At 49.3% G+C, this 27,995-nt stretch overlaps 1 protein-coding gene across 1 annotated transcript; it reads right to left on the minus strand.

The window, feature by feature from the left end:
- Positions 1–3,955: 3,955 nt before the first annotated feature.
- Positions 3,956–27,982, minus strand: neurl4 (neuralized E3 ubiquitin protein ligase 4). Its single transcript, XM_059014472.1, has 29 exons — positions 27,231–27,982; positions 24,453–24,888; positions 23,928–23,993; positions 22,977–23,311; positions 22,306–22,417; positions 21,491–21,579; positions 21,012–21,084; positions 20,221–20,491; positions 19,242–19,423; positions 17,868–17,953; positions 17,238–17,400; positions 15,986–16,187; positions 15,285–15,361; positions 14,580–14,658; positions 13,452–13,627; positions 12,910–13,038; positions 12,358–12,503; positions 11,549–11,764; positions 10,790–10,888; positions 9,744–9,887; positions 9,461–9,625; positions 8,601–8,759; positions 7,769–7,948; positions 7,251–7,344; positions 7,005–7,112; positions 5,913–6,057; positions 5,144–5,256; positions 4,868–5,027; positions 3,956–4,354 (listed from the first exon to the last, which is right to left on the minus strand). Exons 1-29 carry the CDS (start codon positions 27,414–27,416, stop codon positions 4,150–4,152), a joined length of 4,596 nt encoding a protein of 1,531 aa, XP_058870455.1. The 5' UTR covers positions 27,417–27,982; the 3' UTR covers positions 3,956–4,149.
- Positions 27,983–27,995: the final 13 nt, after the last annotated feature.

Raw genomic sequence — 27,995 nt, forward strand, 5'->3', positions numbered from 1 at the left:
ACAATTTAAATAAAAAAAAGGCTACAGGTGACCCCCCCCCCCCAAAAAAAATTCACATTTAAAACAAGTTTGTTTTTTTAATAAATAAATTACAACACATATTGGCCACTGCGTTGTACCCAGAAGCCTCTGAGAGACTCCACTTCCCAGACTATCATTCGGTGGACTCTGCCCCCCACAATCTCAGGAGGACGGACTCCATTACCCAGAAGGCCATTGAAATGGACTCCATTTCCCAGAAGCTCCTTGGGCCTGGACGACACTCAAAGACCTAAAACGTACTCAGTGCATCAGAAGTAGTCTGAACTGGAGGGGAAGGGAGGGAGGGTGCGAGGCCATCGGCCTGTGCCACACGGTGAAGCCATGTGGATTGGACACCAGTGTCATGTGACAGGGAGGGTGCAGAACTGCGACACAAGCAAGCTGTTCAGCGATCGCATAGCGGGACTGGGGTAAGCACTGGCTGTAAAGAAACAAGACCACCACTTTTAACTGATTCTGTGGTACCGTCAATGTAAACCTTCACAAAATACTAAAGAGAATCTCAAGCCACTAAACCAGTCTGGGGAAAAAAGGTCAACCTCATCTCAACATCAAACTGCGGCCGCTTCCATCTACCCCCCCCCCCCTCTCTCTCTACCCCCCCTCTCTCTACCCCTCTCTCTAGCCCCTCTCTCTCTCTCCCTCTCTCTCTCTACCCCCCTCTCTCTCTCTCCCTCTTTCTCTCTACCCCCCCTCTCTCTCTCTCTACCCTTCTCTCTCTACCCCCTCTCTCTCTCTACCCCCCCTCTCTCTCTCTCTACCCCCTCTCTCTCTCTCTCTCTCTCTCTACCTCTCTACTTCTCTCTCTCCCTCTCTCTACCCTTCTCTCTCTCTACCCTTCTCTCTACCCTCTCTCTCTCTACCCCTCTCTCTCTCTACCCCCCTCTCTCTACCTCTCTACCCTTCTCTCTCCCTCTCTCTACCCTTCTCTCTCTACCCCCCCTCTCTCTACCCCCCCTCTCTCTCTACCCCCCTCTCTCTCCCCTTCCCCTCTCTCTCCCCCACTCTACCCCCCTCTCCCTCTACCTCTACCCCCCTCTCCCTCCCCTTCCCCTCTCTCTCCCCCACTCTACCCCTACCCCCCCCTCTCTCTCCCTCTACCCCCCTCTCCCTCTACCCCCCTCTCTCTCTCCCTCTCTCTCTCTCTCATCCTTCGTATCAGACGCTTTCTGGGCAGCTTCCAGCATCGGTGTGGAGAGATCGATTTCTGTTTTACGCCTCAATGACGATCGCAGTTTATCATTCAATGGAATATCTTTTGATCTGCGGTTTTGGGATCTACCAGAGTTTCTAAAACACTGAATGTTTCGACCTCAAGTCTTTTTTCAGCGTCCCGTTGAAATGTTTGTCAGGGGATTTCACGTTTCTTTCAGCACGGCGATGTGTTCTGTATCTAAAATCGGTCGCCCCGTTTGCCACAGATTAATCCAAGTGCTGTTTGATGGTTAAAGCCTCAAACGATGAAACCGACACGAAACTAGTTATGGTGTCACATGACAGGGGTGTCTGAAAGGGCTCCTAGAGCTGAATTTGGGGTGATGGGGGTGAAGCCATGCAGGGCAATATAAAATGCCTCCTCTCGGAGCTCAAACAGTTTACAAAAAAAAAAGGCTGGTTTCACAAAGCAGTTCTAGGAAGCGGTCTGCTAAATTAACTTTCATAAAAATGAAGTTAAGAAACTAACACCTTCACCCTTTAAAATAATATAGACCTGCCGAGTGGATTTCTACTAAACTTTATCAATCTTGAAATCTTGGTTTTTGGAGAGAGAAAAACAGGCCAGCTTGCTCGCATTCTAGCAGTGCTTTGTGAAACCAGCCCCTGGTTAATAAAACAAACCAAAAAAAGGTTATCCTTCAATTGAGAATCGCTCAGTGGTTAATGAAGTACATTGTCACAACTTAAACAACTACGTGTCTTAATTAACAAAGCTCATTAAGCTGTAATTAAAAGTGTGGTATCCACATGAGATGCTGCTTGCTTACAATCCTATAATTCCACAGTCACGCAGAAAGAAACTCAAAGTCGTTGGGCGTTAATGAAATGGAATAAAACAAGATGATTACTCAACACCAGAAACACCGCGGTCTCTCCGTCTCCCTTCGTTACAGTTACTGAATTTAGACTGTTGATCCAGGAATAGTCGTTATCAAACTGGGTTTCACAAAAAAAAAAACACACCAGGATTTACCAAGCTTTTCTCCCAGTGCAAATTGAAAAGGAAAAACTGGGTGATATTTAAGCAAATCACGACCCCCACCCCCCCCACCCCATACCCATACCCCCACCCCATACCCATACCCATACCCACCCCCCCCACCCCACACCCATACCCACCCCCCCCCACCCCACACCCATACCCATCCCCCCCACCCCACCCCCATACCTATACCCACCCCCCCCCACCCCATACCCATACACTGGAGTTTAAAGCTTGGTGAATCTCACCCCCTACATGGTGCATTACTTCAGAGAGACAGGGACGGACAGTCCAGGTTTAACTTGTCAAGGTGACTGTGCATCAATCCGGCATCAATGACAAACGCTTCACAAAGTCTTTCAGCTCTGAAGTTTGAATTCACAGACTTCGCGGATGTGGACTCCACTCCCTCAAGCGATAAAACTTACTGTTTAAAGTCTAAAAAAAAAATTCTTCCACGTGTTGCACCTCCACTGGTCTGGAGTGTGGAGTTTTGAAAGAAACACGCGTTTTCATTTTAAAACCAGATCTGGTCCTACAGGAAGTTCTCAGTTTCTATACCCGACTCCGAGGAGATCTGTTCCCCTTGCATTTCTGAGGTCAACCCAGCGTCGTCTCCTGGGTCACGTTACTGGCTTGAAAGCGCGTCGGTCAACAGGGGGAAACAGCTGATTGGTTAATAAGCCGCTGAAAGGGGCGGGGACAGTTCCTGGACGTATTCAGGGTTGGGGGTCAATTCAATTAACATTTCTTTATTTATTTATTTATTTAACTGACCCCCCCCCCCCGCCCCCAACGTGAATTCAATATTTTTCTTACTTCTAAAATGTCCACGTTTTAGATGATTGCTTGTCTGCTTGACCTGCTGTAACAAGACCATTCACACCTATGCAAGCGTACAGTGCATCCCAAACCAGCACCCCATTATGAGACTGTGAAGAGATCCTCCACACTTTAGCACAGGGGAGACCGCATCACCCAGCTGCAAGATCATCGACCAAGACACTGAAAAACACCTTGAAAACGTCCGTCACTGAATTTCCAAAGCTTTCTTTAACAGGTCTAAGTGTACCAGTGTATTTTATAGCTCCTGGATGATTGGATTTCACGAATCGCCCTTCCACTTGCCCTCCTTCTCCACCGACAAACTCCAAAAAAAGCTGTGGAGAGTTTGTCCCAAAGTTTGCACATCTTCAGTCTTTGATTTAATTTATTTTTTTCTCCAAAAGTTTTAAAAAGAATTCTAAAGCGTTACTATTAATTTGTGCATTTCAGAAAAAAAAAAATAATCCAAGTTTTATTTAAATCATTTGGAGGAATTTTTAGTTCCCCAAATAACTGGATGTAGGAGAGCAGAGAGAGGGATAGAACATGGACAACGTGGAATTAAACTGAGTCTGTGCCTCTCTCCCCTCTCTCTCCAGATCCATCTCGATGTTCCTGAAGTTTTGAGATTCATAGCTCCCCCCTCTCTCCGCCTCCCTGCTCCATGAGGCGTCTGTAGATCAGCTGTGAGTCCGTGCCTCTCTCCAGGTCATTAGAGCTTCACACAGTCTCGATGTTTCTGAAGGTTGAAGTCCGTGCCTCTCTCCAGATCATTAGGGCTTCACACAGTCTCGATGTTTCTGAAGGTTGAAGTCCATGCCTCTCTCCAGATCATTAGAGCTTCACACAGTCTCGATGTTTCTGAAGGTTGAAGTCCATGCCTCTCTCCACATCATTAGAGCTTCACACAGTCTAGATGTTTCTGAAGGTTGAAGTCCATGCCTCTCTCCAGATCATTAGGGCTTCACTCAGTCTCAATGTTTCTGAAGGTTGAAGTCCGTGCCTCTTTCCAGATCATTAGAGCTTCACACAGTCTAGATGTTTCTGAAGCTCCCCTCCTACCCCCCCCCCCTCCACCCCCCCTACTCTATCCTGATCAGGAGTCCGTACAGCAGGGTGCCCCCCTTCTCCTTGCTGATCCACTCGATCTCGCTGTTGCTGAATCGGGGGTCCAGGGCCTCGCTCAGCCCCAGGCTCTGCGCCCCGATCTTGTAGGAGCCAGGACGCACACACACCTGCAGGGCTACCTGGGCATGGTGACAGCGCAGAGAGCGGGGGTCCCTGAATCTGAGAGAGACAGAGAGACACAGAGAGAGAGAGAGAGAGAGGGAGAGGGAGAGAGAGACAGAGACACAGAGAGAGAGAGAGGGAGAGGGAGAGAGAGAGAGACAGAGAGAGAGAGAGAGAGAGAGAGAGAGAGAGAGACAGAGAGAGAGAGAGAGAGAGAGAGAGAGAGAGAGAGAGAGAGAGAGAGAGAGGAGAGAGAGAGAGAGGTGAGACGGGGGGGAGCCAACCAACCAATAAGACACACCTAAGCTTGTTACCTACACACAACTGGGGCTGATCAAGCTGGTAGTAAAACCTGGACTGGGTGACACTGCTGTGCAATAGAAGTCTTATTCCCATCCCTGCATTAACTACACACACACAAAGATACAGACACAGAAAGACAGAGACACACAGAGATCGAGAGACACAGACAAAGATACACACACACACAGACACACAGACAGACAGAGCCACACACAGACACACAGACAGACAGAGCCACAGAGCTGGGGTGTTTTTGGGGCGACTCACTGCACTTTGGGGGCAAAGTTGTCCAGACCGGAGTAGCGCATGGTCGGGGAGAGCTGCACTTTCACCTCCTCTCTCTCGGGGGCGCTGTTCTCCTCTGGCTCGCTGTAGCCGTTCTGCACGTCACCCTTGGTCTGCGCTGCAGAGAATATCGACGCACTGCCTGTGAGCGAGAGAGGAGGAGAGAAAGGAGGGAGAGGGAGAGGAAAAGGGGGTTAATCCACTTACGAATAACACTGAAAGGCTGGTTTCACAAACCCCCGTGGTCGCCGTGCCCACCTGTAACGAGCTCGCTCTGGTCCAGGGTCCTGCGCAGCGCCCCCACGCTCGTACCGTGGTATGCCATGTGCCACTTCTTGAAGGTGTTGGCCGCGTCACAGCGTGGGTTAATCCTGCAACAGCAAAACACACACCACAAGTCAAGACCTCGTGCACCTACTCGTCCATTCACTGGCAAAAGCTGCTCCCAATCCCTGATTTCTACGGATATGAAATCTAAACCGAAGCCAGTTTGGGGATATGGTGGCCATTTTTTTAATTTAGCAGACGCCTTTATCCAAGGCGACTTACAGAGACTAGGGTGTGTGAACTATGCATCAGCTGCAGAGTCACTTACAACTACGTCTCACCCGAAAGACGGAGCACAAGGAGGTTGAGTGACTTGCTCAGGGTCACACAGTGAGTCAGTGGCTGAGGTGGGATTTGAACCGGGGACCTCCTGGTTATTCAAAGGGTTATCAAGGCCATGCGCTACGAGGAAAGATGAAATTAAATCCCTTTGGCTTAGAAAAAAAAAAAGGAATGGAACTCCAATCGAAACACACTGACCAGCAGGGGTGCAACTACACGCTTATGCCACGGTACGCATCACAAGAACACCTTGCAAGGACCTCCGCTGTGCTTTTGGTCTCGTATCACAGTACAAACGACGCGTCACGCACGGCGCAGCGCGGTTCAAGAGGTTTTCTTGAACTGCAGGATGAGCGCGTTTTGAAGTCGCGGTTAAGAATGCACGCTCCTCTAGCTCAGGTTAGCAGGGTCTGGGCACCTCAGCGAGAAGCAGCACCAGCCGAAGGGCGCAGCGTAGTCTCGGGGGGGCTCCCCTCTCTTGTAGTACGCCTCGTCCCCACGCAGCTTGTGGCACGACTCGCAGTAGCACAGGTTAGCCTTGAGGTCTTCATTGAAGTAACCGTCTGTGATGGAGAGAGAGGGAGAGAGAGGGAAGAAGGGGGGGAGAAGGAGAGAGAGAGAGAGAGAGAGAGAGAGAGAGAAGTGCGGGAGGGGTGAGAGGGGAAAGAGATATTGAAAAGGGAGTGAAAGATAGAGAGGGAGGGATAGAGAGAGGGAGAGGTGCAGGAGGGGTGAGAGGGGAAAGAGATAGTGAAAAGGGAAAGAAGGATAGAGAGAGAGGGAGGTATAGAGAGAGAGGGAGAGATAGAGAGAGGGAGAAGTGTTAAGAATCTGGGATCAGGAATGAGAGAATTGTAAAGTCACGTATGTACAGTTCTCTCATTTTCATTGTTCACATTTTCTGGCTGCTGCGGGATGAGACAGTGAGGGAAAGCCTAGTGATGGAGATCAGCAGGGGGCGGGGCTAACTGACCTGGCAGGGAGAGCAGGGGGGCGGGTCTGACTGACCTGGCAGGGAGAGCAGGGGGGGCGGGGCTGACTGACCTGGCAGGGAGAGCAGGGGGGGGCGGGTCTGACTGACCTGGCAGGGAGAGCAGGGGGGGCGGGTCTGACTGACCTGGCAGGGAGAGCAGGGGGGGGCGGGGCTGACTGACCTGGCAGGGTGAGGGAGGGGGGCGGGTCTGACTGACCTGGCAGGGTGAGGGAGGGGGGCGGGTCTGACTGACCTGGCAGGGAGAGGGAGGGGGCGGGGCTGACTGACCTGGCAGGGTGAGGGAGGGGGCGGGGCTGACTGACCTGGCAGGGTGAGGAGGGGGGCGGGGCTGACTGACCTGGCAGGGAGAGGGAGGGGGCGGGGCTGACTGACCTGGCAGAGTGAGGGAGGGGGGCGGGGCTGACTGACCTGGCAGGGAGAGCAGAGGGGGGCGGGTCTGACTGACCTGGCAGTGTGAGGGAGGGGGGCAGGGCTGACTGACCTGGCAGGGAGAGCAGGGGGGCGGGGCTGACTGACCTGGCAGGGAGAGCAGATCTTTGAAGCGGCTGCACAGCGCCTGGTATTCACACATCTTCATGGGGTTCACCTCAAGAGGGGGGGTCCAGCACACGCTCTCTTTGATACCTGGACACACACACACGGCACATTACTGCAAGAGTCTCCAAACACCTCCGTTATCCGAAGAGACAGACACAGACATAACTACAGATAGAGAGATCACCACAGAGCTTTATTACCAAAAGCCACTGGTTCAGAACTCACCATCTACCATGTCTGCCTTCTCCATGTCGCCTTGGCAACGGGGGTTGCTGCTGTCTCCACCCACTGCTGGCACATCGTTGGTAACTATGGTAACCTGCCGGGGCAACAGAACGATCGTGGGATGGAGTTACTCACGGTTACAGAGGCAATGTTTACACTATTGTTGGGCAGTCTTTTAATATAAAACTACACATTTGTACTGTCGAATGTTTTTATAGTTACAGGGTACGTAATGTTTGAAAACTAGGATTTGTGGTACAAACGTTTTGACTTGAGGTCTTTCTCAATGCCTTCCCTGCAGGTGTCCGCTCTGAGCTCACTGGACGCCTGGACGGTAGGGTTCGCTGCAGCGCGATGAGGAGGTGAAACAGTCCCTGGTCGGTTTGGCCTCCCTGACCCGCGATTGAGGAAGACATGGAAAAAGACCTCTGGTGGAAACGTTTGTCACTGAATTTATTCTGCCCTTCTGAGCGTTTCACAGGTCTGGATGGGCTGCTGTGCTCCGAGCTCCACGCTACCTGCTCACACTGGCCGTACAGATCCAGCAGAGGGAAGCAGGGGCTGGGGATGTCTTGGGCGGCCACCCCCTGGTCCATGCCGTTCACATACAGGTGCAGGCAGCTGTTAGCGTCCACCAGCAGCCCCAGCACCGTCCCCTCGGGACATGTGTCCAAGTTGGGGCCGTAGTTGTCGCAGATCTGGAGGGAGGGAGAGAGACAGACAGAAGGGCTGAAAAAAATATCATCCAGAACTTTATAACGCTTGTATACTTCACCACACCTCTCTATGCATTGTACAGCATAGCTAAGCCTTGTAAAGCACAGAGAGGTGTGGTAAAGCATAGGGAAGCATTGTAAAGCGCAGAGAGGTGTGGTAAAGCATAGGGGAGCATTGTAAAGCACAGAGAGGTCTGGTAAAGCACAGGGAAGCATTGTAAAACACAGAGAGGTCTGGTAAAGCACAGGGAAGCATTGTAAAACACAGAGAGGTCTGGTAAAGCATAGGGAAGCATTGTAAAGCACAGAGAGGTGTGGTAAAGCATAGGGGAGCATTGTAAAGCACAGAGAGGTGTGGTAAAGCATAGGGAAGCATTGTAAAGCACAGAGAGGTGTGGTAAAGCATAGGGAAGCATTGTAAAGCACAGAGAGGTGTGGTAAAGCATAGGGAAGCATTGTAAAGCACAGAGAGGTGTGGTAAAGCATAGGGAAGCATTGTAAAGCACAGAGAGGTGTGGTAAAGCATAGGGAAGCATTGTAAAGCACAGAGAGGTGTGGTAAAGCATAGGGAAGCATTGTAAAGCACAGAGAGGTATAAGGGTGCTGGTGGGGGCGGGCAGCGCTGGCCGCTCACCTTGAGTGAGTTGTGGAAGACGCAGCCTCTCTGCAGCAGCCAGGAGGAGCGCTTGAGGCAGCAGGCAGTGGAGGGGAAGCTGCTCCTCTCCAGAGAGCTGCCAATCACTCCCAGAGACAAGGAGGAGGTCCACGTGGGGTTCAAGCGATCAATCTGCACCTGCGGACAGAACACACACACAGAGGCAAAGACACACAGGCACACACACACACACACACAGGTACAGACACACACAGAGGTACGCGCACACACACACACACACACACACACACACACACAAGGGATGTTAATAGTTTGAACATTTAAATATTTAACCCTTTCCTGCATGGAGACCTCATATGGGTTACCGATATAAAAATATGGGGACACATGGAAGATTAGCAAGCAAATGCATGATGACCTTAGCAACAGGTGAATCCTAGAACACACGGTGCACAGACTATAAGAACACTGTCTCAGAGTGTGTGGTGGGGTTAGGGTCAGGGTCTCAGAGTGTGTGGTGGGGTTAGGGTTGGTGTTAGGGTCTCAGAGTGTGTGGTGGGGTTAGGGTTGGTGTTAGGGTCTCAGAGTGTGTGGTGGGGTTAGGGTTGGTGTTAGGGTCTCAGAGTGTGTGGTGGGGTTAGGGTTGGTGTTAGGGTCTCAGAGTGTGTGGTGGGGTTAGGGTTGGTGTTAGGGTCTCAGAGTGTGTGGTGGGGTTAGGGTTGGTGTTAGGGTCTCAGAGTGTGTGGTGGGGTTAGGGTTGGTGTTAGGGTCTCAGAGTGTGTGGTGGTGTCATTGATATGAAACAGGTTCATTTTCACAGCAGCCAGGGGAAGACGCAAAGGATTGTGGGTGAGCTGCATTTCGGACTGAACTCTGACCTGGAAGAGCTGCTGTCGGGGGAGGGGCTGGTTCGTGACCAGCAGGCCCTGGTTGTAGCTGGAGACGCGGGTGGCAGTGAGGTTCTGATTGGACAAGAGGATGTTCTTCCCATGATTCTCCAGGAACTGCATCGTGGTGGGAACCAGAGGAGCCTCATTCTCACACTGAGAGAGACACACAGGAGACAGTCAGAGCAGTTTCTCTTAAACTTTAGACTATCATAAAAGTTAATTCCCTCCGCTCCCCAGTCTCCTTCCTCTCCCAGTCCCCCTCCCCTCTCACCGGAGTGGGCTCCTCTTCCTCCTCACTGCAGATCTCTGAAGACAGGGAGGGGACCTTGGTGCCCTCAGTCTCGTCCAGAACAGTGGAGCTCACGACTGACACCGCTGTCACGCGACCGTACAGGTCCAGCACCGCGTACACATTCTGAAACACAGGCAGGGATCAGCGCGTACAGACAGCGCACCGCGTACACATTCTGAAACACAGGCAGGGATCAGCGCGTACAGACCGCGTACACATTCTGAAACACAGGCAGGGATCAGCGCGTACAGACAGCGCACCGCGTACACATTCTGAAACACAGGCAGGGATCAGCGCGTACAGACCGCGTACACATTCTGAAACACAGGCAGGGATCAGCGCGTACAGACACCGCGCCGCGTACACATTCTGAAACACAGGCAGGGATCAGCGCGTACAGACAGCGCGCCGCGTACACATTCTGAAACACAGGCAGGGATCAGCGCGTACAGACACCGCGCCGCGTACACATTCTGAAACACAGGCAGGGATCAGCGCGTACAGACAGCGCGCCGCGTACACATTCTGAAACACAGGCAGGGATCAGAGACTAAACGATACAATGAAATTAAATATATATATTAAAAATCAATGATTGATGGACACGTCAACTTTTAACGTTTCATGCAACTATATAAATAATTCTGGGAGTTACATTGACACAAAGTAAAAGACAACTGCTCTGGCCAAAAGTTTTGCATCACCCTGTAGAATGAACTGATTTCATAAAGTAGAATGAAACCTGCTGAATAATGTTACGTTAACATATTGAATTACACACCCGGTTTTTTCCATGTACTTAATTGACAAAAATGGAAAAATGTGACATTTCGAAATCTAACACTAAATACTACTGTACTACTATTATGGCTTCCGGTAGACTTACTGCAATATCATTGTGTAGTTTCTTTGATTACATGATGTTAAATAAAAGATCTAATATGATGGCAAACTTTTGACCCCAGCTGCAGAATGTGTGCCCAGTTGGCTCTGGGCTCCGCAGTGGCTGGCTAGCTGGCCGGTACCTTGGCTACTGCAGTGGCAGCTGGCCCCATGTCCTCTCCGTCGATCAGGATGTGCATGGAATCATCACTGCATCGCTTCACACCCACACGATTCCCCACCTGCAGAGACACACAGAGATCAATCAGCCACCTACAGAGACAGCAGGGTAGAGAACACACTGCAGAGCGCTCAAGCAGTATAGGAAAGAGAACTCCACTCTCCACACTGCAGAGCGCTCAAGCAGTATAGGAAAGAGAACTCCACTCTCCACACTGCAGAGCGCTCTAGCAGTATAGGAAAGAGAACTCCACTCTCCACACTGCAGAGCGCTCTAGCAGTACAGGAAAGAGAACTCCACTCTCCACACTGCAGAGCGCTCTAGCAGTACAGGAAAGAGAACTCCACTCTCCACACTGCAGAGCGCTCTAGCAGTATAGGAAAGAGAACTCCACTCTCCACACTGCAGAGCGCTCTAGCAGTATAGGAAAGAGAACTCCACTCTCCACACTGCAGAGCGCTCTAGCAGTATAGGAAAGAGAACTCCACTCTCCACACTGCAGAGCGCTCTAGCAGTATAGGAAAGAGAACTGCACTCTCCACACTGCAGAGCGCTCTAGCAGTATAGGAAAGAGAACTGCACTCTCCACACTGCAGAGCGCTCTAGCAGTATAGGAAAGAGAACTCCACTCTCCACACTGCAGTTTGTCTGCTGGACTCCATTTCTTCCAGTTTCCCTCTCTCTGATGAAGGCTCTATGCTGTGTGTCTGCGTGTTCTCACCCTCAGTCGATCCAGAGAGCACCCGTAGTTCTGTTTCTGAAGGGTACCGTTGCGCCGGACCTCTGAGCCCGTGACCAGCCAGGTGACCTTTGTGCGGAGGTCGAGCAGGCGTGCGGACAGGCCGGGGAAGGTGCAGGGGATGTCTGCCGGCTGCAGGGTGGTCAGTCCAATGTGGAGAGAGCCTGACCACTGCTCGTCCACCTCATCAATCTTCACCTGGAGGAGAGAGAGAGAGAGAGAGAGAGAGAGAGAGAGAGAGAGAGAGAGAGAGAGAGAGAGAGAGAGAGAGAGAGAGAGAGAGAGCGCGAGAGAAGAGAGAGAGCAAGCAGTCAAGATTAAAACCGGGGTCACAACCTCACGTTAGCCCTGCTGCACCCAGTCCTGGGGTTCAGAACTCCCCTCAATAAAGTCTGTTAATAATAATAATAATAATAATAATAATAATAATAATAATAATAATAATAATAATAATATTATTATTATTATTATTATTATTATTATTATTAATAATAATATTGAAATGATCAGGAGCCAGGAGTTTGAGCAGGGTTACAAACTCACACGAGCCCTGCTGCTGCTGCTGCACCCAGTCCTGGGGTTCAGAGCTCCCCTCAATGAAGTCTGTTATTATTATTAATATTGAAATGATCAGGAGCCAGGAGTTTGAGCAGGGTTACAAACTCACACTAGCCCTGCTGCTGCTGCTGCACCCAGTCCTGGGGTTCAGAACTCCCCTCAATGAAGTCTGTTATTATTATTAATATTGAAATGATCAGGAGCCAGGAGTTTGAGCAGGGTCACTGATTTACCTCAAAGAGCTCGTCTGATTTGAGCTCCTTGATGCTGAAGACGATGCCATGCGAGTATCCGCCCCCTCGCACAGCCTGGCAGCCCTCGCTCTGCAGCATCACGTTCTTCCCATGGTTACTGTGGAGCCGGTGAGCCACCCCCGGGACTGAAGAGAGAGAGAGAGAGAGAGAGAGTGTGAACCAGGGACACACACATACATACATACATACACACACACACACACTGTGAACCAGGAACTCTCAGACACACACACTCACTGTGAACCAGGGACACACACACTCACACACACTGTGAACCAGGGACTCTCAGACACACACACACACACACACACACACACACTGTGAACCAGGAACTCTCAGACACACACACACACACACACACACACAACACTGTGAACCAGGGACAGGGACAGACACACACACAGGGGGAGCCCATGAGGCACCCTGCCCTCTGCGCGGCAGGGCTTGGATTAGGGGAGCCACTGGGAGCCGGCAGCAGCATCTCCCTGACCCTCCCCCCTCTCATGCAGCTAGCTCAGTTCAGTATGGTACCTGGAGAGTGAATGGGGAAGCTCTTCTCTGTGATGTTGCAGGTGGACAGACTGTTGTCCAGAGGACCGGAGGAACTTGTGATGGCCACCTGGACACACTGACCGTATAGATCAATAACTGCAAAAACCTCTGGAGAGAGAGAGAGAGAGAGAGAGATTTATCAGATTCACCAGCAGGAGGCACTGTGGCAGACACAGGGTTATGAGACTGAACTGGGAGTTCCAGTTTCGGAGACTGTGTGACTCCCCCCTGCACCCCACGCAGCCGTGCCTTTACCAGGGGAGACCCTCGGGGACCCCTGCACTCCCCTGACTGTGTGACTCCCCCCTGCGCACCACGCGGCCGTGCCTTTACAAGGGGAGACCCTCGGGGACCCCTGCGCTCCCCTGACTGTGCGACTCCCCCCTGCACACCACGCGGCCGTGCCTTTACCAGGGGAGGCAGATTTAGAGATATCAAAGCAACAATATGGGAGCAGCTGCCCCCCCCCCCCGACCCCCGACCCCCGACCCCCGACCCCCGACCTCTGTATCTGGGCTCACCTTTCTCAGCGGGCAGCCCCGAGCAGGCCACGCCCTGGTCCACGCCGTTGATGTAGTAGTGCAGGTCCCCCGTGGCCGAGCGCATCATCCCGATCCTGGAGCCCGTGGTCAGGGAGTCCAGGTCACAGCCGTAGTTGTTGCGCATGGTGTTGCCGTCCTGCATGATCGCCGTGCCACTGCACAAAGCAACGCCACACACTCGATTTAATAAAAAGCGTTTGATGCTCAGGACCTTGCAATAATCTATTTATTTACAGCTTTTAAAATTACGAAATAACTCTTGCAATATCTATTATTTGATGATCAGGATCTAACCCCCCTCCTCCTTTACAAGGGGATCCCAGGAAACAGTAGCTATCGTACTAAACATTACAAAGATATATTCACAGTATGGTCCCTTAATGTAGTAGGTACATTTGACCAGTGCATACTGCATTGGCTTATACAGTAGCACGCACATTTATCAGAACACCCCATTGCTTCTGTAGTTTTCTGATTTGCTGTGCGTATGAAATCAAGCCCCTGGAACCGAAAATCCTGGAAAATTGTCAAAAACGAGGCAAATTAGTGATCGTCTAACACAACACGCAATTCATGTGAAACAGTAAGAGAAAAGGCACTCATGGTAAAACTTTATAGATGCTTAATTAAAGCAGAAAGCGGTCTCACATTTTCACACACGAGAGCCTGTTTCTGTATCACTGATTACTGAGCGGAAATTGAGATTCTCACACCCAGAGGTTTTCATGCAGTGAGGTATATAAAGGAGATCAATTATCAATTAATGGGGCAGCAGTGTGGAGTAGTGGTTAGGGCTCTGGACTCTTGACCGGAGGGTCGTGGGTTCAATCCCAGGTGGAGGACACTGCTGCTGTACCCTTGAGCAAGGTACTTTACCTAGATTGCTCCAGTAAAAACCCAACTGTATAAATGGGTAATTGTATGTAAAAATAATGTGGTATCTTGTAACAATTGTAAGTTGCCCTGGATAAGGGCGTCTGCTAAGAAATAAATAATAATAGACATGCACACTGCTGTACTCTTGTTTTTTATATATAAAACATTTTTAGTCGGCTGTGACACAGTGTATCTTGACGATGGCTCTGTGTTCCTGCGCTGCAGTGTTACCTGAGCATCCAGGTATCGTAGTCGATGTCAGTCATGGTGTTGGGAAACTCCAGCTCCCCCGGCCTGATCGCAGTCACTCCTGCATTATTATAAAAATCACATGTCAGAAATCAACCAAATCGCACTGCAGAGTTTGTCCAAATTCAGGTCATCCTGTGCACAGAACACCACACCCGATTCCAGCATTCAAAAACAGAAACACACACACACACACACACACACACACACACACACACACGGGTACCTTTAAGAAAATGTTACTGGAATTGCAGGAATTTAAAAAAAAGAAAAAATAATTAATTAAAACTGCTACAATCTGAACAAGGTTAAAAAACGTTCTTTAATGGATTAAATTGGTTCTACTCGCTAAACCCACAGCAGAAAGTTCTGCATCACCCAGAATTTTGTTTTATTTAACATCAGGCAACGAAAGAAAACTACAAAATTATCTTGCAAAAGTCCTCCGGAAGCCAGAACAGTAGTACAGAGTATTTCATGTCAGATTTTCGAAATGTCACATTTTTCATTAAGTAGATGGGGAAAAACTACAAAGCGGTGTGCGATTCAATATGTTAAAACATCACATTATTCAGCGGGTTTCATTCGAATGCATGAAGCACAATTCGATGATCCTATAGGGTGATGCAATGCTTTTGGCTGTAGATGTAGTTTTGCTGTATAAAGGGGGTGCCAGACTCCACTCACCAGCCTCAATAGACCCCGACCAGCGATCCACCATCTTCTGAATCACGATTTCAAAGAGCTCTCCGTCCCGCAGGGACCTGTCAAAGCAACAGCACAGGGAGACGGTCACCGAGAACACAAGCGGTAACTGTCAGGGAGTTCATATACCCCCCCCCCCCCCCAAGTGTATGCGATTCACAATCCGTCTATATTTTACTGTAGCCTGTCTGACTACGATTCCCAGAATGCATTACACGTCCCAGAATATCACCCCAGCCCCTGTGGAAGCTGTTTATTATTATTTGTTTATTTAGCAGACGCCTTTATCCAAGGCGACTTACAGAGACTAGGGTGTGTGAACTATGCATCAGCTGCAGATTCACTTACAACTACGTCTCACCCGAAAGACGGAGCACAAGGAGGTTAAGTGACTTCCTCAGGGTCACACAGTGAGTCAGTGGCTGAGGTGGGATTTGAACCGGGGACCTCCTGGTTACAAGTCCTTCTCTTTAACCACTGGACCACACAGCGGTCTCTGTTTGGAGAGTGCCCTCAGAGCTCAGCTTTTAAAAAACTTGCCAGTTACATATTAAAAGTTAAAAGCTTGTGCAGAAACTCCCCAAACCAACCCACATTTTTCTAGATAACAGCCCCCAATCCCGCCCCACAATTTCAAGCACTGCTGCAGCACTGTCCAGGTCTTTGTGGAGAGCGCCCCCTACCTGTTGGAGATGACGATGGCGTCGTTGAACTCGCTGCGACAGTTCTGTCTCAGGGCGGTCCGGCCCCCGTTGGTGATGACAGCATTGCTGCCGTGGAGATGATGGAAGCGAAGGTCATTGGCCGACACCACTGAGCAAGGGCTGCTGGGAGACAGCTGGTTGTTGCCCTCGGAGATATCGTCGGGGAGGGGGGGCAGATCCGCTGGAAGTGAAGGAGGAGGGGTTACAACACCAGTCACATGGTACAGATGTACAATCCTCCCCCTTTATAATGCTCTGAACACAAGTTTTGCATCACCCTATAGGATTAGCTAATTCTGCTTCATGAAGTCGAACGAAACCTGCTGAATCATGTGACGTTAACATATTGAATGACACATCGCTTTGTAGTTTTCCAGATACTGAACGAAAGACATATTTCAAACATGAAATACTACTGTACTACTATTATGGCATCCGGTGTAGACTTTTGCAAGATCATTTTGTAGTTTATTTGATTACATGACGTTAAATAAAAAGATCTAAAATTATGTTCGTATAGTTTTAGCTAATTTTTTTTTAATTAAATGTCTCAATCCAAATATTCCAGGTGATGCAGAACGTTTGGCCACAGCTGTAATTATAAGCCGACATGGTCTCCTATTTGTCCCATAATGCCCTTCCACCAGCACTGTCTCGTTCTCGTTACAAGGTGGAGCACTGTGACATAGTCTTGACTATATTATGATGAAGCAGGGGCACGGTCATGTTGCAAACCCCGTTTATTCATTTTAAAAATCGCTGGTTTTGCACAGGGGTTCCCAGTGGCTGGTTTTGCACAGGGGTTCCCAGTGGCTGGTTTTGCACAGGGGGTCCCAGTGGCTGGTTTTGCACAGGGGGTCCCAGTGGCTGGTTTTGCACAGGGGGTCCCAGTGGCTGGTTTTGCACAGGGGGTCCCAGTGGCTGGTTTTGCACAGGGGGTCCCAGTGGCTGGTTTTGCACAGGGGGTCCCAGTGGCTGGGTTTGCACAGGGGTTCCAGTGGCTGGGTTTGCACAGGGGTTCTCAGTGGCTGGTTTTGCACAGGGGGTCCCAGTGGCTGGTTTTGCACAGGGGTTCCAGTGGCTGGGTTTGCACAGGGGTTCTCAGTGGCTGGTTTTGCACAGGGGTTCTCAGTGGCTGGGTTTGCACAGGGGTTCCCAGTGGCTGGGTTTGCACAGGGGTTCCCAGTGGCTGGGTTTGCACAGTGCTGTATTTGTATGATGCAGCCCTTACCCATGTCATCCATGATGGTAGCCTGGGCTGCCTGTCCATACAGATCCACCACAGCGTACACACTGGGAGGCACGTTCCAGGCAGCGGGACCCTGAGCCACTCCGTTCACAAAGAAGTGCAGACTGCCATCGTCCTTCCGTACCACCCCCACCGTATCACCAGCCTGGGGAGAGGGGAGGGAGAGGAGCGGCCATCATCAAAATCAAACTCTCAGTCTAGCAGACCAGCGTTTGGGCTCTAGTGCCTTCATCAGTGTTACTGAAACTAGAAGAGACTGAGTCCACCGTTTCAACTACTGCCTTCAAATCAGCAAAACAGAGAATATAGTAAATAAATACATAGAAGTCAAACAGGCAAACATTGGGGCAAATACTCAAAACATGTGTCCATTGATTAAATATCTCACCCAAAAGAGAAAATGGATCCAATGGATCACACTGCTACGCAATGGGAGTCTTATTTCCATCCCTGAAGGATCCCGGTGATTCAGCATCAACAACATGACCAGGTAACCCTAGATAGCCCATTCCACCCCCTCACCACTCTCTGTGTGAAGAAGCGTCTCCTTCCCTCTGTCCTGAGCCTATCTCCAGCTGTGTCCGGTGGTCCTGGTTCCTGTGCTGTGCTTACCTTCAAGCGGTCCAGGTTGTGTCCGTATTCGTCCAGGATCGTGGTTCCGTTGTGCATGACTCCATTCCCGGTCATCATCCAAGTACCTGCAAAGGAAGAACGTCAATCAATCAACCAATCAATCAATCAATCAATCAATCAATCAATCAATCAATCAATCAACCAACCAACCAATCAATCAACCAACCAATCAATCAATCGACCAATCAATCAATCAGCCAATCAATCAATCAGCCAATCAATCAATCAATCAATCAATCGACCAATCAATCAGCCAATCAGCCAATCAGCCAATCAGCCAATCAGCCAATCAATCAATCAGCCAATCAATCAATCAGCCAATCAATCAATCAGCCAATCAATCAATCAGCCAATCAATCAATCAGCCAATCAATCCCTTTATTTACCCAAACGAGTCAACCGAGAACAGATTCTCGTTTCTAATGACGAGCTGGCAAGAGGCTTGCAATACCAGAGGTTCCCAGCCCCGGTCCCGGGGACCCCCTGCTCTGTCTGCTGGTTTTCATTCACACCGAGATCTCGACTGCTGAACCAGACCCTTCACTGAACGGATCATTTGCTTAAATTAGACCTTTTAAATTGTGTTCAGCTCTTAGACAGTTGCAGAGTTCAAAGTTACTTTGAAAACGTTACAGCCAACTTCAAATCTGCAGCTGTTTAAGAGCTGAAAACTATTTAAAAAGGTCTAATTAAGCAAATGATCAGTTCAATTGAGGGTCTAGTCAAGTAATTAAGAGCTCAGTGTGAATGAAAACCAGCAGGTCCCCCTGGACCATGGTTGAGAACCACAGCCCTGCACCCCCACAGCAAACAACATGAAACACAATGAATAAAGAGTACAGGTTACAAACTAGAAGCAAAGAAAGGAATGGATTAAACTCCTATACAACAGGAGTCTCATTGTCCTGCATTGTCACTGCAATTTAACATCACTAGACTAGACTGTACTGGAATTATACAGCAACTGCAGTTTGATTGAACTGGAATTGCATTGCAGGAATGGGAAGAAGACTCCTATTGCATAGCTGTTTGATCCATTCCTGGTTTTGCTTCTAGTTTTTAGGTCGGACACACCTGAGCTTGTTACCTACGCACACTGCGACTAATCAAGCTGGTAGTAAAACCTGGAATGGGTCAAACTGCTATGCAATAGGAGTCTGATTCCCATCCCTGCAATGCAATTCCAGTACAGTCTAACTGCAGTTGCAATGTAATTCCAGTACAGTCTAGTGATGTTAAATTGCAGTGACAATACAGGGATGGAAATAAGACTCCCGTTGTTTGATCCACTGTTATCCAGGGCTGGAGTTGCGAAGCCCAGGGACGGGAGTCTCGGATCAGGGGGGGCAGTACCTGAGCGGAGGTTGGTCATGGTGGAGGGCAGCTGCAGGTAGGCGGGGTTGTGGGTGGTGACTCCGATCTCGATCGACCCCGCCCACTTGTCCACCATCTTGTCAATGCGCACCTGGAAGACCTCGTTGCTGCGCAGGGGGCGGGCGCTCAGGACCACGCCGTGGTTGAAATCGTCCGTGGCACTGCGGAGAGATCAGGGGGGCCATAAACAGTTTCGCTGACATTGCAGTTGGAATGACAACGCTACTGTGTTCAATGTGAGTTACAGTGACGCTGCAGTAATCGCATTTATAAATGACATTCAAAGTAACAGAGATAGCTGTACACACGAACATGTGGACTGTTTATTCTACCCAGCAGTGATCACAGATACAAACATACTAGAGAACGTTTGTTCAAACAAACAGGGGAGTCACTGAAAGTGGTTGAAAATCCGAGAACGTTCTCTCAGTGTAAAACACAACCTGGCACTGTGAATGATTCAGCTCGGAAAGGGGTGGCAACTGGAATTGATCAATTATAAGGTAATTATAATTACACAATTACAATTGTAATTGATTCCAGTGATGTAATTTATGACACAAAGGAATTTCAGACCGCATCCCATAATAGTCAGGGGGTTCGGAGTGAATATCCACTGAAAGCGGTTGAAAATCCGAGAACGTTCTCTCAGTGTAAAAACACAACCTGGCGCTGTGAATGATTCAGCTTGGATAAGGGGTGGCGCTGCACTGGAATCGATCAATTATACAGCAATTACAATTACACAATTACAATTGTAATTGATTCCAGTTCTGTCAGGAGACACAGGGGCTCAAATGTGCAGTTTAGTATGAAGTGAGGAAAGCGTCCCACCCAGACATCCTGCACTGGCTGCAATCCGATCACACTGCGGGTGCCACAGCACTTGGAGACTGCTCATTAAAATAAAACACACGGTTCAGGTTTCCTTCTCCGCCCCCCTGAAGCGGCGACTCACTGTGGCCGCAGTGCAGTCCTGCCCTCGTTGATGATGGCCGCTTTCTGGCCGCAGTTGAGGTGGAAGAGCAGTCGGTCGCTGTCGGGGTCTCCTCCCAGCTGCAGGGCGCCGCGTCCCCGCCCCACGTCGGGGGACAGCGCCCGCATGATGGCGTTGTTCCTCCGCAGACGGTCGCTGTGGTTGTGGTTGTGGACGATGGTCACCTTGACCGCCATGCCGTAGAGGTCAACCACGCCGTACACCGTGGGGGGGGTCTGTGTGGCAGCTATACCTGGGGGAGGGGGGTGGGGAGGGGAGGTGGAGATCAAACCCAGAACTATGAAACGCTCCGAAATACTCAACGAAAAAACGTGTCAATGTCTTTATACATAACAATCAAACTCTCAATAATGTTGCATTTACAATTATTACAGGAAACTTAAATTCAAACCTTTTGAAGTCTTTCTCAATGTCTTCAATCGAAATACTAACGCTCTTAGTAAAACCAGGAATGGATCAAGCTGCAGTGCAATGGGAGTCTTACTGCCATCCCTATGGCTTTACTAGTCTAATAAGACACACCTGAGCTTGTTACATATACACTATGGCTAATCAACCTCATAGTAAAAACAGGAATGGATCAAACTGCTGTGCAACGGGAGTCTTATTGCCATCCCTGTACTGCTACATGAGGGGAGCAGATCTGTGTCTAATCTGAAGTGCGTCTCTGTGCTGGAAAGACCTTGCTGAGCTGGCTAGTGGGTCAGAGGGACAGTGGGACAGTAGGACAGAGGGACAGTCGGCTCTCTCACCCTGGTCGATGCCGTTGATACAGAAATGCAGCGCTCCGCCCACTTTCCTCATCAGCCCGATGTGATCCCCTTCCTGTGCAGGGAGAGGAGGGGCTCAGACTCCACACACTCACACACATTCCGACACTCTCTGTGCTAAAGAATGTCCGTACCAAGTGTCAGCACAATTAGACAAGCGCCTTTTGAGACGTATGTACAAATGTACTTAACAGACAGACTCCCTACAAAGCGCGACAGACAGCCCCAGATTCTGATTGCTTAAATGGTGCTAAAGAATGTCCTTACCAAGTGTCAGCACAATTAGACAAGCCCCTTAAGATACATGTGAAATTGTAAGTGTATGGCTACACAGACACTTTGTCACAACTGGAGAGGCAAACGCCTGCTGTCTAATATCATTTATCTATGAATTGCTCAGCGTTGAAACAAAAAAGTTTACAATGTAAACTAAATAGGAAGGTGTGTTCCCTGTGTCGTACCTGCAGCTCATCCAGACTGAACTCACAGTATTCCCGGCGCGTCCCCTTCCCGTTGGTCAGAATCCCACAGCCACTCATCATAATGGTGCCTGGATTGGAGACAGCGCCACACGCTGTAGTTTAACAGCAGCTTCACAGAGAGCCAGCAGCAGAGGCTTTTAAAACGTGTGCCGAATGCAAGGGTCATATTACACAGCCTAAATGTGATCGTGGTGTATTTCACCTTGGAGTTAAATAACATCCACATTTCAAAGCACGAAGTTTATATGCATGGATAACTGATATGTGAATATGTGTGTAATTTCCATCCATCCATCCATCCATCCACCCATCCATCCATCCATCCATCCACCCATCCCTCCATCCATCCCTCCCTCCCTCCATCCATCCATCCACCCATCCATCCATCCCTCCATCCATCCCTCCATCCATCCACCCATCCCTCCATCCATCCATCCACCCATCCATCCATCCGCAGTGTGGAGTAGCGGTCAGGGCTCTGGACTCTTGACCGGAGGGTCGTGGCTTCAATCCCAGGTGGGGGACGCTGCTGCTGTACCCTTGAGCAAGGTACTTTACCTAGATTGCTCCAGTAAAAACCCAACTGCATAAATGGGTAATTGTATGTAAAAATAATGTGATATTAATGTCAATGTGTAACAATTGTAAGTCGTCCTGGATAAGGGCATCTGCTAAGAAATAAATAATAATAATAATAATAATAATAATAATCTTACATTTTTAGCGTGTGGACCATAACAAAAAAAACACATATATATTCTGCTAACGGTGATACAACAGTGCCCCAAATCTACCTGATCTCAGGTTGGTCATGGTGGCAGGGTAGTCCAGGTTATTGGGGTTGTGAGTCGTCACTCCGATCTCTATCGAACCCGACCACTTGTCGACCAGCTTGTCAATGCGGATCTGAGGGCAGACGCAGACAGAGGAAAAGCAATTACTGTGAAATCCTGCAGCTCGTTTAGAAACGCTGAAGGCAGTAGGATTCTAACAGGCGTATCTGAGCAGCACAATTCACTCTTACTGTTAACTATACTGTATTTAAATATTGGTTTGCATTGTAACCTTATACTGCTCTGTAACACCTGCAAGTCTCCTTGAATAAAGGCGTCTGCCAAATAAATAATAATACAGTGACAAACATTTCTAGGCGTCTTCAATCAAAACGCTAAAAAAGAAACTAAAGTCAATGAAATGTTTCCGCTAGACGTCTTTAATGTTTTCAAAGCGGGCTGAAGTTGCTGGACAGCACGCACTTTTTAATAAACATTCACACTTTTATTAAAACAAACAGCTCAGGAGAACCCGAAAGTCAGCGGCTGTCCTCCGATCCCCTCTTTATAAACTCTGCAGCGCAGGGGGGGGGGGGGCCGGTAGGGGGGGGTCGCTGTAGCGCGCCCGAGCCAATGCTCCCTGTGGAATCGTGGGGTGCTGAGGCTCCCCTGAATTCCTCAATCGAGGTTACCTCGAAGGTCTCGTTGTCCCGCAGTGGCCGGTTGGTCATCACCACCCCGTTGTTGAACTCGTCCAGGGGCCGTCGGCGCTCCGCGGTCTTGTTGTTGTTGCTCAGCTTGATGAGCGTGCCGCACTTTTCGTGGAACAGCAGGGCGTCATTCGTGGTGACCCCGCCCACCGGGGAGACCCCGCCCACTGGGGAGACTCCGCCCACCGGGGAGACCCCGCCCCCTCCCCCAGGTATCTCCAGCAGACCCCCCCCGCTGTCGCTACTCCCCCCGCCTCCGCAGCACGCCGACAGGATCGCGTTGTTCACGACACTGGAGAGCTCCTGCTCTGTGAAATCTAAGGGACAGACGGACAGACAGGTTACAATCCAAACCCAGTTTGCTTTTATCTAGATCACACACTTTCAGGAACCTGGCAGCCGGTTTAGTTTGCTTCCTCCTGGGAAACGATTTCTTTCGCATGGGAAATATGTTAAAGATTGCTCTGAAATTCAATCAATAATCAATCAGTCTTTATTTTATATAGCGCCTTTCGTAGTGGACCACCATCACAAAACGCTTTACAAGATAGTGAGGGGCAATGCACATTAAATACAGTGAAATACAGGACATGAAATACAACAGTACAAAACAATGCAAATACATTAAATACAGACCTATTACATTAAATGCAAGGCTAGGATGTGAATTTGAATGTTTGTGGATGCGTGCGTCAAATTACTGTATAGTAATTCTAGAAAACATGATCAATTTTCATATTTGTAGACTGTGAAATAAGACTTTTTACCATGAAAAATAAGATAACACACCCTTTACTCTATGTTACCAGAATAACAAAAACACGACTTTGAAACGAAATGTTTTAAAAAATGCTTCGTTATCTTTCATACGGTGTACTGCCGAGCGACCCTCCCCGAAATACGTTGTAGTGACCCTGTCCTGCTGCGACTCACCATTCTCTGTATCCAGGCTGTTTGGGAGCTTGTCTGGACGACTTTGGCTCTGAAGCAACACTGGTACTAAGAGGAGAGAGAGAGAGACACAGACAGACAGAGAGAGAGAGAGAGAGAGAGAGAGAGAGAGAGAGAGAGAGAGAGAGAGAGAGAAATATTTTGTTGGACCAGAGGAATAAAGACAGCATTGAATTGATTCATTTAGCTTCATAAAGTTGAATGAAACCTGGTGAAAAATGTTACGTTAACATTTTGAAAAATGTGACATTTCAAAATCTGACACAAAATACTACTGTACTGCTATTATGGCTTCCGGTACAGACTTTTTTTTTTTTGAGAGATCATTTTGTAGTTTCTTTGTATTACATGATGTTAAATAAAAGATTTCAATTATCATATAGTTTTTTTTTTTTTTTTTTTTTTTTTTAAATTATGTCTCAATCTTAATTCTAGGCGATACAAAACTTTTGGCCACATCTGTGGTGCTAAACTGTGACCCCAAAACCCTCGGAGTGTCCCTCTCACCTTCCTCCTCCACTGCGGGAGCTGGTAATGCAGCCTCCTCCCTCTGCTCCTCCACCTCCCCCTCCTCCTCCTCCCCCTCTCTCTCTGAGGGGGGCTCACAAGACTCCACGGTGATCTGGGTGCACTTCCCGTACAGATCCACCACGGCCCACACCCGGGGGGGCAGCCCGAAAGCCGCCACGCCGCAATCGTGGCCGTTCACCCACAGATGCAGCTCCCCCTGCGCGGTGCGCTGGATCCCCACGCGGTCCCCCTCCAACAGCTGGTCCAGGTCTCTCCCGTACTCCTCCAGGATGGAGCGCCCGTCCCGCAGCACCGAGCAGCCCGACACCACCCAGGACCCCCCCTTGAGGCCCGTGGCGCTGCTGGGGAAGTCCAGCGAGGACGGGTCCAAGGCGGTCACCCCGATCTCAATGGAACCGCTCCACGAGTTCACCTGCAAAGTGCAGAGGCAAGTCAGCGACACACAGTATTCACTATTATTATTATTATTAATTTCTTAGCAGGCACCCTTATCCAGGGCGACTTACAATTGTGACAAGATATCATATTATTTTTACATACAACTACCCATTTATACAGTTGGGTTTTTACTGGAGCAATCTAGGTAAAGTACCTTGCTCAAGGGTACAGCAGCAGTGTCCCCCCACCTGGGATTGAACCCACGACCCTCCGGTCAAGAGTCCAGAGCCCTGACCACTACTCCACACTGCTGACCATATTAACCAAAAGGAGGCTCGGGGGTCCAGCGGTTAGAGAAAGGGGTCTTGATACCAGGAGGTTCAAATCCCGGCTCAGCCACTGACTCCCTGCGTGTGTGTGTGTGTGACCCTGAGCAAGTCACTGAACCTCCTTGTGCACCGTCCTTCGGATGAGACGTCAAACAAACGAGCTCCTATTGTAAGTGACTCTGCAGCAGCAGTTGTTGATGATGCAGAGTTCACCCCCCTAGTCTCTGGAAGTCGCTTTGGATAAAAGCATCTGCTAATTGACTAAATAATAAAATCACACAAATAATAATAATTCATTATAAAGCGACAGACTAGGGGGTGAGCTATGCTTCATCAGCTGCTGCTGCTGCTGCTGCAGAGTCACTTCCAATAGGACCTCGTTTATTTGTCGTCTTGTCCGAAGCCTCATTTTCGTAGCGTATGATCAAATTGGCCTGAGAAACGTATGACCAGCGGTCACTTACAATTGTAATTGTGCATTGTCCCTCACTGTCTTGTAAAACGCTTTGTGACGGTGGTCCACTATGAAAGACGCTATATAAAAATAAAGACCGATTGATTGATACAGCGCAGGGTCTAACACACTAACACTGGAACGAAACACGGCTGGTAAAAATAACCAGGATTGTACTACAGAACACAGTTTACAAAATGACTGCATCAACTACATGCAAAAGGAAACCAGGACTGGAATCAATAACACCCAGCCTGCTGTGCAGAGAAGCGTTCAACTCTGTTTTCTTTAACAGACGATCAGGGGCCGGGAGGTTCGAGTCCTTCGAGATTAGCTCTCGCTGGCGATATGCTGTGAGGAGCGATACTTTTTCCAGTTCATGAAAAATCAAAACCACGCTAGAAAAATATGTTTGCAGCTTTTAGTTTGCAACAGGACCTGTCAACGATCCAGCTGTAACTATGGCGATGAACCGGTTTGAGTCGAACTGCTAGTTCGGTTACCACGGCCATAAATCCCTAGGCAACAGCCGGTAGATTCGTACACTGCAGTGCTGTCATTATAAAGAAAACGTTTTCTTTTTATGAGGTTAGGAGCATTACCTAACGCCTCGTCGTAGTACCACAGTGCGCTCGTACTACACACAATACAGCGCTGTAACGCCTCGTCGTAGCACCACAGTGCGCTCGTACTACACACAATACAGCGCTGTAACGCCTCGTCGTAGTACCACAGTGCGCTCGTACTACACACAATACAGCGCTGTAACGCCTCGTCGTAGCACCACAGTGCGCTCGTACTACACACAATACAGCGCTGTAACGCCTCGTCGTAGCACCACAGTGCGCTCGTACTACACACAATACAGCGCTGTAACGCCTCGTCGTAGCACCACAGTGCGCTCGTACTACACACAATACAGCACTGTAACGCCTGGTCGAAGGCTTTGTTTTAACAGGACTCGTACGGTGTTGTCACACAGAACATGATATATTATCTTCAAACTGGGAACTCTGGAACCGCTGGGAATAAACGTTCATGACGCCATCACACAGAATTTTATATATAAATTACAAATCTTGAATATTAACAAGTTTACTGCACTTGTGTTTTCTTTTTAAAGAAGATGGGCCTTTGCCCGAAACGTCGTGAAAACAAGATCTTTTTTTTTAATCTTTCAAACCTTGTGTGTACATTTTGTGTGTGTGAGAGAGATAGAGAGAGAGAGAATGAGAGAGCGATATAATGCATTACTGAAATGTATTGCGTGGCATTTTTATCATTTTTTAATGACTATTTTGACCTCAAACCCAGACGACACACACACAATAACAAAACGACAACGCATTCTTGCACCCTAGTGATGACAACACGGCACCTATACAGGTGAGACACGAATTGCCGAAATGTACCCGGCTCGGGTCCGCACCTGCTGTCTCTTTAAAACACAGACAGTCGCTAAGCAACACGAGAAGGGTTCAGATTTAGTTTTTGCACCATCATCCCAAGACCCTGTGCTCGGTCCGGTCCGGTCCGGTCCGGTCCGGTCCACCCCTCCCTCCCCCAGCTTAACGCCGCGGCTCGGCTGTTTACCTTCCTGTCGATGCGGACGGTGAAGACATCCCTGTCCCGCAGCGGCTCCCGGCTCAGCACCAGTCCGTGGTTGAACTCCTGGATCGGCTGGTTGCGGTGCGCGGTTCGGTTCGAGTTCGTGAGGCCGATTAGCTTGCCGCTGCGCGGGTGCAGCTCCGCCGCCATCTTCCCTGGCCGGCCCACCATTCGCGACACTTTCGCGACGGAAACGCTCTCCCCCTATAAAGAGCGCGGTGCGCCACACCGCTTGGCGGCAGGAGGTCAGGACGCAGGTTGGCAGGACCGGACGCCACCCCGCTTTACGGGAGTGTGGCAACAAGTAATAGAAAGCTATTACCAAGCTGCTGAAAACCGGCAATTCGGTACGTGGAGTTGCGTCACGTTGCGTAGAAATACAGACCGCTGCAAAAATATTTTATCTAAATTCTAGTCAGAAACAGTTTAAAAAAAAAAGTGAAAATCGCCCCCGTTTTTGTGTTCAACACACATGCACCCGATGCATCGTTTTCAAATTAGGACTGTGTTGTGATATTCTGCTGTTTCAGAGTTGCTATGCGGCGTCAGTGAATTGAAGACAAAGAAAAACGTGCCCGTTTTTCACTCTGGAAAATCCGGTGACGCTAACCTTGAGCTGGATTTAACGATGTTTTAAAAATGTGTCACTTTTCTGAACGCAGGACCCAGTGGGGACGCATGCGCAGAAAGCAGATATTAATGCTTCGGACAGCGGAGAAAGGTGCAAATATTGTGGATCCTGAGTAAATT

This window comes from Acipenser ruthenus, chromosome 48 (genome assembly GCF_902713425.1).
Source record: "Acipenser ruthenus chromosome 48, fAciRut3.2 maternal haplotype, whole genome shotgun sequence".
NCBI classification, from domain to species: domain Eukaryota; kingdom Metazoa; phylum Chordata; class Actinopteri; order Acipenseriformes; family Acipenseridae; genus Acipenser; species Acipenser ruthenus.